The sequence below is a fragment of the Castor canadensis genome, chromosome 8, assembly GCF_047511655.1.
Source record: "Castor canadensis chromosome 8, mCasCan1.hap1v2, whole genome shotgun sequence".
NCBI lineage: Eukaryota > Metazoa > Chordata > Mammalia > Rodentia > Castoridae > Castor > Castor canadensis.
In genome coordinates, this window is record NC_133393.1 from 84,856,465 (window position 1) to 84,869,691 (window position 13,227).

The following is a 13,227-nucleotide window of genomic DNA, read 5'->3' on the forward strand; positions in this document are numbered from 1 at the left end:
AGACCAAAATATAAGGCCTGAAACTTTGAAACGACTCCAGGAAGTAGTAGGAAATACACTGGAACAGCTAGGTATAGGAATGACTTCTTAAGTAGAACTCAAAAGGCTCAACATCTAAGAAAGAATGAATACATGGGACTGCATCAAACTAAAAATTTGCACAGCAAAAAACAGTCACTAGACTCAAGAGACAGCCCACAGAATAGAAGAAAATCTCTGCTAGCTATTCATTCAATAAGGGACTACCACCTGGCATCTACAAGAAGCTCAAAAACCTCAACCCCCAAAGAATCAATATTTCAATGAAGAAAAGTGCACATGAATTATATAGGGAATTCTCAAAGGAAGAGGTACAAATGGCCATTAAATACATGAAGAAGTGTTCAACTTCCCTGGTTATAAAAGAGATGCAAATCAAAACCACACTTAGATTTCATTTCACCCCAGTTAGAATGGCCATATTCAAGGGCAAAAATAACAAATGCTGGCAAGGATATGGTGAAACAGGAATTCTTACCCCCTGTAGGTGGGAATACAAATTAGTACAAACATTTGAAAAGGAGTATGGAGACCCTCAAAAAGCTAAAGACAGAACTGCCATATGATCCAGTGATACTGCTCTTGGGCATCTACCCAAAGGAACATTAAGTCAGGATACAGTAGAGACACCTGTGCACTGACGTTCACTGCAGCACTATTCACAGTAGCAAAGGTATGGAAACAACCCAAATGCCGTAAAACTGAGGAATGAATCAAGAAAATGTGACACACACACACACACACACACACACACACACACACACACACACACACACACAAACACACACTGGAGTTTTACTTAGCCATAAAGAATAATGACATGTGGTTTGAAGATAAATGGATGCAACTGGAGGATATCACATTAAGTGAAGTAAGCTAGGCTCAGAAAAACATACATGGAAGACAGGTCCAAAAGACAAACATATACACAAAAATGAGCACGATCATATACAAACTCACATGTAAAATGTACTTGTAATAGTTCTATGGAACTTAGGAGAGAGGAAAAGGAAAAGAGAATAAAGGAGCATTGGTAATATCGTAAAACATAACATCTGTGAAGGTAGAGGATATAAGGTAGGGGTGGGAGGTAAAGGGGTAAGACAGAGTAATGGAAGGAAGTAAATGGACCAAACTAAAGTATATTCACAGTGGGGATACAATGAAAAACCCTTTTGAACAGCGATTTAAATATTAATAATGAAAGACAGGACTGTAAAACAGGTACAGTATATGTGTGGGAGGAATACTAGCATGAAGGGGGTTGGTGAATGAAGATTAAGGTGAAGGTATATGGTTGATGGGCTTCATATACTTACATGAAATAGAACAAAGAAACCTTGCAATTGCTTTAAATGGGGCAGGGAAGGGGTTGAGGGGGAGAGACAATGGGGGTGATCTAACCAAGATACAATATAAGTCTAATCGGAATTGTCAATATGAATCCCCCCGTATAATGAATATATCCTAATAAAAAATAAGTTAAAAAATATAGTGTGTACATACGTATGTAATATGTATATTTATACATACATACATACACACACACACACATACAATGGAGTTTTATTCAGTCATAAGGAAGATGAAACCATGTGGTTTGAAGATAAATGGATACAATTGGAGGGACATTATGTTAAGTGAAGTAAGCTGGTTCAGAAAGACAAAGGCTGCATGTTTTTCTCATATGTGGAAGATAGCTCCAAAAGACAAACATATACACAAAACCAAACATGATCACATACAAACTTATATGTAGAACATGTTTGCAATAGTGGAACTACTCTATGGAACTCAGGGAAGGAGGGAAAGAAAAGGTGAGTAACAGTCAATAATATTAAAATACATTACATCTCTACAGGTAGAGGATATAACGATACATGCTGAATAATGGGGGTGCAAGGGAAGGGCAAGGGAGAGTAATGGAAGGGACAAAAGTAAAGTATACTCACAGTGGGGTTACAATGAGAAACCCCTTTGGACACTGACTTTGGAATTAATAGAAGACAGGACTATAAAACAAATATAGTGTGTGTGTGGGTACTTGTTGGAATGGCGAGAGTGAATGGAGGAGATGAAGGTGAGGGAATATGGTTGATGGGCTTCATATACTTATACAAAACAGAACAATGAAACCTCTTGTAATTGCTTTAGTTGGGATGGGGAGATGGTTTCAGGGTGTAGGAGATGGAGGAGGCAACTTAACCAATACAATGTAAGCCTATTTGGAATTGTTACAATTAATCCTGTCTGTACAATGAATATAGCCTAATAAAATGGAAAAAAACAGGAGTTGGTTCAATGAAAAATAAACAAGACTGACATATCATTAGCCAAACTAACCAAAAAGAGAAGAGCCAAACTAATAAAATTAGAGATTAAAAGCGAGCCAGTACAACAGATACCACTGAAATCCATAGGATCTTAGGAAAATATTTTGAACACTTATGTTCCAATACATTGAAAAATCTGGAAGAAATGGATAAATTTCTAGACACATGACCTACCAAAATTGAATTAATAGGTATAAACAATCTAAACAGATCAATAACAAGCAATTACTAGTAATAAAGTCTTCCAATTAAAAAAAAAAAACAACAAAAAACCTAAGCCCATATGAATTCACTGCTAAATTCTACCCAGACTGTTAAAGAACTAACATCAATGTTTCTCAAATTATTCCATAAAACAGAAAAGAGGGAGTACTTCCAAACTCATTTTATGTAGCCAACATTAACCTGAAATGAAAACTGGATAAGAACACAACACAAAAAGAAAACTATAGAAGTATTTTCTTGATGAACACAGATGCAAAAATCCTCAATAAATTACTTTCAAACTTAATTCAACAATATATTTTAAAAGCTCATATGCCATGATCAAGTTGGTTTCATTCCAAGGATACAAGGATGGTTCAATATATGCAAATCAACGGATGTAATACAGCACATAACATTATAAAGGACAAAATAATTCATATGATCATTTCAATAGTTGCAGAAAAAAGCCTTTGACAAAACATTCCTTCATGATAAAAACCCTAAAGAAACTAGACTAGAAGGATCATACATCAACACAATAAAGGCTATCTATATATGACAAATCTATAGCCAAAACTGTACTAAATGAAAAAAAAATGGAAAGCATTTCCTCTAAAATCAGAAACAAAACAATGTGTCTATTCTTTCCACTCTTATCCAATACGGTGCTTGAATTCTTAGCCAGAACAAGGGAAGAGAAAGAAATAAAAGGGGTACAAATAAGAAAGGAAGAAGTCAAATTATCCCAATTTGCATACGATATGAACCTCTACTTAAAAGAACCTAAGGACTCCACTAGAAAGCTCTTAGATTTGTTCAATAGCTTTAGCAAAGTAGAATACAAACTCAATGTTCAAAAATCAGTACCTTTTCTATATCCAAACAACAAATTCACTGAAAAACAAATCAGAAAACAATCTCATTCACAATAGCCTCAAAATAGTAACAACAAAACATACCCAGGAATAAACCTAACCAAAGAGGTAGGTGAAAGACCTCTACATTGAAAACTATAAAACACTAAAGAAAGAGACTGAAGAAAGACACTGGTAGATGTTTTATGGACTGGCAGAGTTAATATTGTTAAAATGGCCATATTACCAAACTTAACTACAGATTCAATGCATTCCTCATCAAAATTCCAATGACATTCTTCCCAGAAATAGAAAAAAAATCTTAAGATTCATATAGAATGACAAACACCCCTTATAGCCAAAGCTACCCTTGAACAAAAAGACCAATACTGGAAGTATCACAATACCTGATTTCAAGCTATACTAGAGAGCAATAGTAACAAAAACAGACATGCAGACCAACAGAAGAGAATAGAGGATCCCAAAGTAAGTCCACACAGCAAAAAACTATTCTCAACAAAGGTGCCAGAAACACACATTGAAGATAAGACAGCCTCTTCAACAAATGGTGCTGGGAAAAGTGGCTACCCACATGTGAAAGACAGAAACTAGATCTCTACCTCTCACCATGTATAAAAATCAACTCAAAATGAAACAAAAAAAACTTAATGTAAGACTTGAAACTTTGAAACTACTAGAGTAAAACATAGGGAAAACATTCAAAGATACAGGCATAGTCAACAACTTTCTGAATTAGGACTCCAATAGCTCAGGAAATAATAGCAAGAATTGACAAATGGGACTGCATTAAATTTAAAGAGCTTCTGTACAGCAAAGAAGACAATTACCAGAGTAAAGAGATAGCCTACAGAATGGAAGAAAGTCTTTGCCAGCTATTTTTAAGACAAGGGATTAATATCCAGAATATTAAAAATTAAAACAGCAAAAGAACAAATAATCCAATCAATGGCAAATGAATAAGAAATTTTCAAAAGCAGTACAAATTGCAAATACATGGAAAAATGTTCAAAACTCTTAGTCATCAGGAAAATGCAAACCAAACTACAAATGAGATTCTATCTCACCCCAGTTGGAATGGCTATCATCAAAAAAAAAAAAAAAAAAAAAATCAAATGCTGGTGAGGATGCAGGGAATAAGGAACCTGTCAGTGGGAATGTAAATTTGTGTGGCCACTATGGAAATCAGTAGGGAGGTTCCTCACAAAGCTAAAAATATGATCCAGTTATATCACACCTAGCTAGACACCCAAAGGAATCATGGTTAGCACACAACAGAGATACCTGCATGTTTATTGCAGCACTATTCACAATACCCAAGATATGGAGTCAGCCTAAGTGCCCATCAACAGAAGGATGAATTAAAAAAGTATATATGGTTGCCCACCAATGGATGAATGAATAAAGAAAATGAATTATTATTCAGTCATAAAGAAGAGTGAGATCTACATCTTTTAAAAGATTTACTTTGGTTTCAAGCAGATTGTCCAATGATAAAATGTTGTTTGGGAATATTAAGGGTACTTGGCTTCTAGCACGTTAATTGCCATTATGAGATTTTTTTGAAGGTAAAATTTAGAGTACTGAACAAAAAAGATGCTGATTATGCAACCAAAAGGAAAGAAATGGACCTTGGAAGATTTTAATAAATATTTAAATGCTTAAAAAAATGTTTTTATAGAAAGTAAATACTTAAGAAATAAGAAAAAATCTTTGGACTTTGCTTGTAGATATTCAGGAGGCAGAGAACAGGAGAATGGAGGTTGGAGACCAGCCAGGGCAAATAGTTCACAAGACCCTATCTCGAAAATACACAGCACAAAAAAGGGCTTAAGTGGCAGAGTGCCTGCTTAGCAAGAGTAAGGTCCTGAGTTCAAACTCTAGTACCACCAAAAAAAACCCAAAACAAAACAAAAACTTTGGAAATGAGAACAATACAGCCTAAAAGAAAAGACTTCTAATGCCCACAACTTTCACCTTTGAAGATTGAGTAAAAGTAGGTCAGAAAGCAAAAACCATGCACTTTAATATTCTGTGAAGAAAAATATAAATAATGAAAGTAGGATTAATCTGATAAAAAAATTTCAAAGGTCATCAGTGTTTATATTTTAGCACTCATGATACATGCTTGTTATTTGTGCCGAATTCTGTCCAGAAATAAGTATAACCTATTTCAAGAGGGAAATTGGTTATGTGACAAAACTTATGTAACATTTTTCTAAGAATTGCAGTAATTGCAAATAATGATTAAGCTACAATTCTGTAAGTGTATCTTGGAACCTGAGCAATACAAGAATAGTGGTTTTTAAAAATGACAAAACAAACAAAAGAGCAGTTAAAAACGTTTCTCTGTCACATCACACAGCAAAATATTTTCTTAAAAGAAGCTTTTATACTCAGAAGACATGAAGAACCAAGGGACCATAAAGCAACTTTACTAATACAAATTAAGAGAAATCTAGATTAATTCAATATAATTTGATTAAAAAGCAGCTTTACTAATATAAATTAAGAGAAATCTAGAGTAATTCAATATAATCTGATTAAAAAGCTTTCTTAAAAGACTCAGAATACAGCACTTGTTCAGCACATGCAAGGCTCTGGATTCAATCCTTAGCACTACAAAAAACCTAACCAAACCAAACAAACAAAAACAAGGCCAACACATACAAGTCTCCCACAAATCATTTTCACAATAAATGTAACTTCAAAGAAAAGCTTCTGTGAGACCTCAAATAACTGAATAGTTATTTTGAAGGCATAAAACCAACAGAAATAAATTATCCATATTCCAAATAATTATCCAAGACTCTTTACGCCTACATGTTGCTTAAATTAATTTATGGTTTTAAAAAAGTTAAGTCAGGAACCTTTCACTATTTTACTTATTTGGTTTTGGGTGGTACTGGGTTTGAACTCAGGGCCTCACACTTGGGAGGGAGGCACTCTTACTATATGAGCCACACTACCAGCCCTTTTCTGTGATGGGTTTTTTCGAGATAGGGTCTCCTGAATTATTTGCCTGGCAGGGTTCCAATCATTGGATAATGTCATCCTGATCTATGCCTTGGGAGTAGCTAGGATTGCAGGCATAAGCCACCACTGTTTTAAATGTTAATTTCAAGGCCACAGAAGCTTGTGCTTTGGTGGTGTTTGATTTTTAAATGATGGGAGGCACTTTTTTGGGTTTCACTAAAATAAAAAACACTGGTCTGCTATATTCTATTCAGAACTATTTCAGACAAAGAAAATACTATCAGAAAACTTTCATTAACAACATACATAACATCTGGCGCCTGGTGCTATAAAGTACAAGAAAACATCAGTCTCTGTACATTAAATAGTTTTTACTTGGATAAGAAAATTCGGAAATTAAGAGGAAAAGAAGCAATCATTGGATAACGTTACATTTGAAAACCCAATAAAGGACCAAGGAAAGTTTTAAAAAGCATAGCAATAATTAAGGTGCTAAATTCTATTAAGAAAATAATGTGACAGATTCCTGCAATTAGGTGATATCTTTGTAAGAGGCTCTAGCATAAAACTAAACTGTAAGATTATAAAAATTTAACAGGGAACACAAAATGAATTTTGGCACAATGAATTTTGTTACAAATCATCCTAACTTTACAATCTCCATTCACTTTGATTAACAAAGCAGCTTTGTAACATATTACTAAATTTCAAGTACATAAAAGCATATAATTCAATAATTTTCTGTTAAGTCCAACATGCTTAGTTTATGGCAAAACTTTAAAGCACTAAAAAGCAAAGAAAAAGAATAACATCATCACTGTCATCCATCATGACAGACCATCATCTAGCTGCTCAGTAAGTATTTATATGTTGGAAGTTACATGTTGGAAAGCAACATACAATTGAAAAGAAGAAACTTGTGTTTTACCATTTAAATTTTTTGTCACTAGAATTTTCTCTTTTGTAAAGAGAAATTTACATCCTTGTACCAGCAGTATCAAACAGAAACTTTTGTAACAATGGAAATGTTCTATGTCTATGCTGTCCAGTATAGTAACCACTAGCCACATGTGGCTAATGAATACTTGAAATGCAACTAGCTCAGCTGAGAAATTAAAATTTTAATTTAATTTGAATATAAATAATGCTGTGGCTAGTGTTTATCCTACTGGATAGCACAGCTCAATACTGCCCTTTGAATCGGTCATTCTGTATGGCCACCATGTGCATAATTTCAAATTCTTCTTTGAAATCTCTTCTATAAGACTCAACAGTGTAACAGTAGCATCATCTTAACATCAATTTTGTAGACAGCGTCAAAAACAAATCTAGTATTAAGATTAATATCTTGTCTTCCTTGTTTAACAAAAGCAAATGCATCTCTCTTGGAGATTCCAACATCTCCTCCAGTTTTTTTGTTCCCATCAATAAATTCTCCAGTCCCAGGAGCAAAAAGTATTATCCCTGTATTACCATTAATATCCAATACTAAATATCTAAATAATTTGTCAAAAGTCTGAAGATAAAGTTTGTTCTAATATCTTGTCTTACTCATATGGGTTATTCTGGAGTACATGCAGCCTGCTTTCCATAACAAGAGAATATAGACCAAAAATCAACTGAGGCAAAATTCCTTGCACCTCGTTTCATAGCTTAGATTCAATTCTCAGCATTTTTCTTGCTCTGCAACCAACACATGGAGATGAAAGGATCCTGAGGTTCCAAGTCAGGATTAGCAGTGGTGGGCTGAGAGGCCTGTACTCAGCGGCCATGCTGCTGAAGTCTCCTTACCACAGTCTTTCCGCAGCCCTTAGGCTGCCAAGACTCTAGCATAAATAAGCATAAGCCCCATGAGTCTGGTAATTAAGAAAAAATTATGTATATAAAAACTAACACACACTTGTTACAAAATTCAATAATACAAAAGGTGTAATAAAAAATAAATCTTGCCAGGTGCAGGTGGCTCACACCTGTAATCCTAGCTACTTGGGAGGCTGAGATCAGGAAGGATCGAGGTTTAAGGTCAGCTGGGGCAAACAGTTCATGAGACCTCATCTCCAAAATAACCAGAGCAAAATGGACTGGAGGTGTGGCTCATGTGGTAGAGCATGAAGTGCTGAACCCTTGGTTCAAACACCAGATCCACCAAAAAAAACCAGAATCTCCAAGCTGGGCATGATGGTGCAAGCTTACAATCCAGCATTAGGAAGGCTGAGGCAAGAGGATTAAGAGTTTGAGGTCAGCCTCAGCTATATAGCCAGTTTGAGGCCAGCCTGGGTTATACAGAGAGACTCTGTCTCAAAGTAAAATAACTTAAAATTAAAAAAAAAAAAACTCCCTTTCGGGGGGGAAGTGGGATAAAGAAGAAAGATGTAGGGGGTGACTGTAAGATACATAGTAAGCACTTTTGTAAATGTCACATTGGACCCCCGCTACAACTATAAGCCAATTAAATAAAAAATATCCCTTTCATCATTGTTGCTCTGCTTTTACCATCCAAGGCAAATGTTGCCAGTTTCTTGTCTAGCCTCTGCTCTCTTAAATGATTTACTAGTTCTGCAATTCTCCCCTTGAATATTAAATTCAATACAAACTTAAAACAAAAAAAAACCCCACATTTTACTGAACATTTACTGAATTATTTCACAAGTACTCAAGTGTTACCATATAAAATATCTTTGATTGTCAGATTATGTAGAATTTAGTATACAATGTTGTATTCTTGACTCCACACTAAGCTCCACTGGGCAGGAACCATAGCACTGTGTTGCATAAAAGAAAGTATACCATAGGAGAACTCCTCAGAAAACCTGGGTTTTAGGCCTGCCATTTACTAGCTATGTGACCTGACCTTTCTTTCCAAATCTGTATTTGGAAATATTAACTCACCTTTGCCTGTTTTACTGGGTTAAAAGGACACACACAAAACAACACATAGAATGAACACTACTTAAGGTACAAAATGCTATGTAATGCTATGTAAATTTAAGGTCATTATTATTCATTTGTACCTCCACAGCAAACAGTATAATGCTAATCGATGCATAATAAATATGCAATTGAACAAATATAGGCATACTTCCTATTGTGCAAATTAAATTCTATATCATAGTCACAAAATTTATTTTTGTGTCAAGAGAACATCTTTCTTTTTGAGAGTCTTTTGGAGAAAGACCTCAAAGAAGATCTTACCCATGATGAAAGGATGTAAGTTGTTTAACTGGGTTCTTTTACACAATTTTTATTTTATATTTTTCTCTTTTATTGAGGAAAAATTGTTTCTAGTCAGAAGGGCAAATGTTCCTATCAAATCAAATATTATTGAAACAGAAACTGTTTAGCAAAGTTAACAGTTTTGTCACAGGAAACAAGAATTTAGGAAGGCTCTAAAATAAAAAACGGTCAGAGAAATAGTTTGTGGTATAAGAAACCATTCAGGTAATACTGAAGATTAAGTAAAGCCAGCAGTCAAACAGGAATAAAGGAAGAGTGAGAAAAAATAATACTCTTGATCCCGTTAGAATAGATGACAGAATTCAAAAAGAAAAAAAACACAGAAAGGATTAAGTAAACAGAATGGTTATAAACATCCAAATCAGAGGCAGCAATCGGCTCAGTGTAGGGAAAGATCCTAACTTTAGTGGCTTTTATTGCAGGTTTTCCTTACCTCTTCTGCTGTACTAACATGTCGTCTCTGAGTTTTCTTAGGGCTTAAAAGGCTTCGACGACAGGAACCACTCCAAGATGGACTTGGAACAGGCTTAATAGGAAAAGATTTTTCATATGCTGATACATGGCAGTGATGGTTTGATTTTCCCGTAAAAGTGTTTGATAATCCACTAAAAAAGTTTATAAGAAAGATAAAAAATTAAGATAAATCTAATCTAGTAATAATTTTCACTTTCATGAAATAACAGAAACGAGCAAATTAGAATGAAAGGTTTACCTATTACTTTGGGAGCTACACTAGATACATGGTATGACACATGGGATTGTGTCATCAGGTTCTGCTACTTAAATGGTCTTATATTTCCAAATAATATAATTATAACTTAACATACTGTTTCTTTGATCCACAATCTAGAATTTCCTTGAACAGGAACCAGATAACAGTGTGGTATGACACAAAGCATATCTGATAAGACTTCTTCAGAAAACCTGGGTTGTAGGAATGTTAAACATGCATGTACATATTCTATTACTCTCCACAGCTTTGTCCCTCAAACCCTTTAGAGGGAATTAAATATGTAAAGATGAATAAAGATGACACCTTACAATTAAATTTTTAAATGATTTTTAAATTTTCCTGAAAGACCAACAGAGGGCTCTCCTCCATTAAAAACAGCCAGAAGACTTTCTATTAGGCTATATCATTCTCTGTGAATTCTCCTTTTGGCCTCACTATTCTCCTCTGAAAAATTTTGTCTTTGTTTCTTTATACTGTTTGTGCCCTATCTAATGGGAAAAACTGAAAAGAAAATATTTTTGAACTCAAAAACTCAAGTCTTATCTCTAAGACAATAATTTTAAGTTTTTGTATGTGATCTTTTTTATCTACCATTACCCAAGTTTGAGGTACTTACTCTTGCCATCATGAATTTTTCTTTTTTTCCTGCTGAGGACTCAAAATAGAGCCACACAGCTGACTAAGCTTAATTCAGTGAGATCAGCTCTTCAAATAACTACACGGGCTCTGAATCCAAGTGAACTGACTAGATCTAAAGAAAATCAAAAAGTACATAAACTCTCTTCTTTAACTTTACAAATTCTAGTGTTTTTTTATGTGTGTTAGCGTGCTGAAAGGAGCAAGGACTCAGAATTTTAGGAAAAGGCTTATTTTCTTAGGCTGGATGGATGCAGCTAGGCAAAGAGGGCAAGGGCAGTATAATTGTTCAGAAAAGCTACAATGGATTTCCCACAGTGATTTTGTATTTGTGCTTCCTAGAGTGTGCATGTATGTATTTTTAGCATAAAATATCCTTTTTTCTAAAGAAACAGTATGACAATATCTTGCAATGCCAAAAAATAGTGTGTTTGGTACCTTGCAATACTGAAAATTAAGTTGGGTCAAACAGAGACAAAGCCGAGCTTGAAAGAACTCCCACTGACCAAAGTTGTGAGAATGTGAGCATTAAGAGAATAATAATTGTAGTGAATTAAAGCACACTGAATTTATAACAACAAAGAGTAAAAAATTAATTTAAATTACACGAAGTGGTTATATATTTTAAAAAACCACAAAAATGGTTAACGAAAAAAAAAATCTCAACATCTATTCCTGCCTTTCCCAATAGGTAACATATTTCAGGATAACCAAACAGCCCCAGGTAATCAAAAACGCCATGATGGAGGGGATGAATTCATCTATGATGTATTGTAAGAACTCTGGTAAATGTCATATGTATCCTCAGTACAATAACACATAAATAAATATATATAAATACACACACACACACACACACACTTTAAAAAATCATAGTGCCCATGAAGAAGTAAAGAAATGAGGCCAGGCACAGTGGCTCACACATATAACCCCAGGTACTTGGGAGGTAGAGATAAGGACTGTGGTTCAAGATCAGCATGGGCAAAAAGTTCAAGAGAACCTATCTCAACCAATAAAGCTGGGGACGGTAGCTGTCATCCTAGCTACGTGGGAGGCATTAAAAAAAAAAAAAAAAAGTTGACATGGGGAAGCACACCTATAATCTAAGATATTAGGGAAGCAGAGGCAGGAGGATTGAGAGCTCAAGGCTAGCATAGGCAAAAGTTAGTGAGACTCTATCTTAAAAACAAAATACAAACAAAAGGGCTGGAGACATGGCTCAACTGGCAGAGTACCCGCCTAGCATCCATGAGTCCCTGGGTTCAATTTCCAGTATCACAAAAAAGAAATGCTAAAATCAGAAAAAAAATCCTACTTCATTAATTCTAATAAAATTATTATCAAGTAAGGACTCTCAATTGATACTAGTAACTACTAGGTTTATAGCTGATGTGAAACTGGTTGTTCATATAATGCCAAAGTAACATCATTCAGGTTATATTCTAGTCACAAGGGAAAACCTTAAATTTATAATTAGGAATCAGACTGTTGTCTCCCTAATTCAGTGTCAATCCAGAATCTCTAAAGATGGAAGACATATATCATCTTTTCTTCAAGTGAAAATGTAGCTTCCAAAAAAACATAGAGAACAGATGACAAAACAATGGTACCATGAAGTAGCAACCTTTCAAATCCAAAAGGCTGATTTGAAACATTATGTTGAAAAAAGTCATTATTTAAAAAAAAAAAAAAAAAAAAAAAAGCAGCTGTTCTATACTGTAAAAGACTTAGGGGAAACAACTGACTACCATATGCAATCATACTAGTTTGGAAAAACTAGGTGTAAAGGATAGTTTCGGGTTAACTGAGGAAATTTAATTATAATATAGTTAGTGTATAAGACATTAGGTTGGAAAGGGGGAAATGACTGACTTAAAAAGCAGATTTCAAAAGAGTATGTACTGTACGAACTCATTTTTTAAAACAAATATATGAAAAGTCAGAGAAAATTATTTGGAAGTATAAGATTTTATAAGCTCTCAATTGGATAGGAATGTGATATTTTTGCTTATCTATATTTTCTAATTTTTTTTACTAAGCATATGCATTGTTTCTAAAATAACTATTTAAAAAATAACAGTGTGGCATCATTGCTACTGTTGAATAATGCATGTAAAAATCTTTAATGAAGATAAAAATCATGTATTTCATAGTATGCATAGCATATGTATCATTCTATATATGGGAATGAGGGAAA

General features: G+C 34.4%; 1 protein-coding gene across 6 annotated transcripts in view; it reads right to left on the minus strand.

Moving 5' to 3' along the window:
* The window catches only part of Senp1 (SUMO specific peptidase 1), a 61,995-nt gene that overhangs the window by 35,079 nt on the left and 13,689 nt on the right, over nucleotides 1-13,227 (minus strand). For all 6 annotated transcript variants that reach the window (XM_074083250.1, XM_074083251.1, XM_020171714.2 and 3 more), the window contains one exon: nucleotides 10,095-10,266. In XM_074083250.1, coding sequence (XP_073939351.1) covers nucleotides 10,095-10,266 — 172 coding nt within the window. The remainder of the gene's footprint in view (nucleotides 1-10,094; nucleotides 10,267-13,227) is intronic.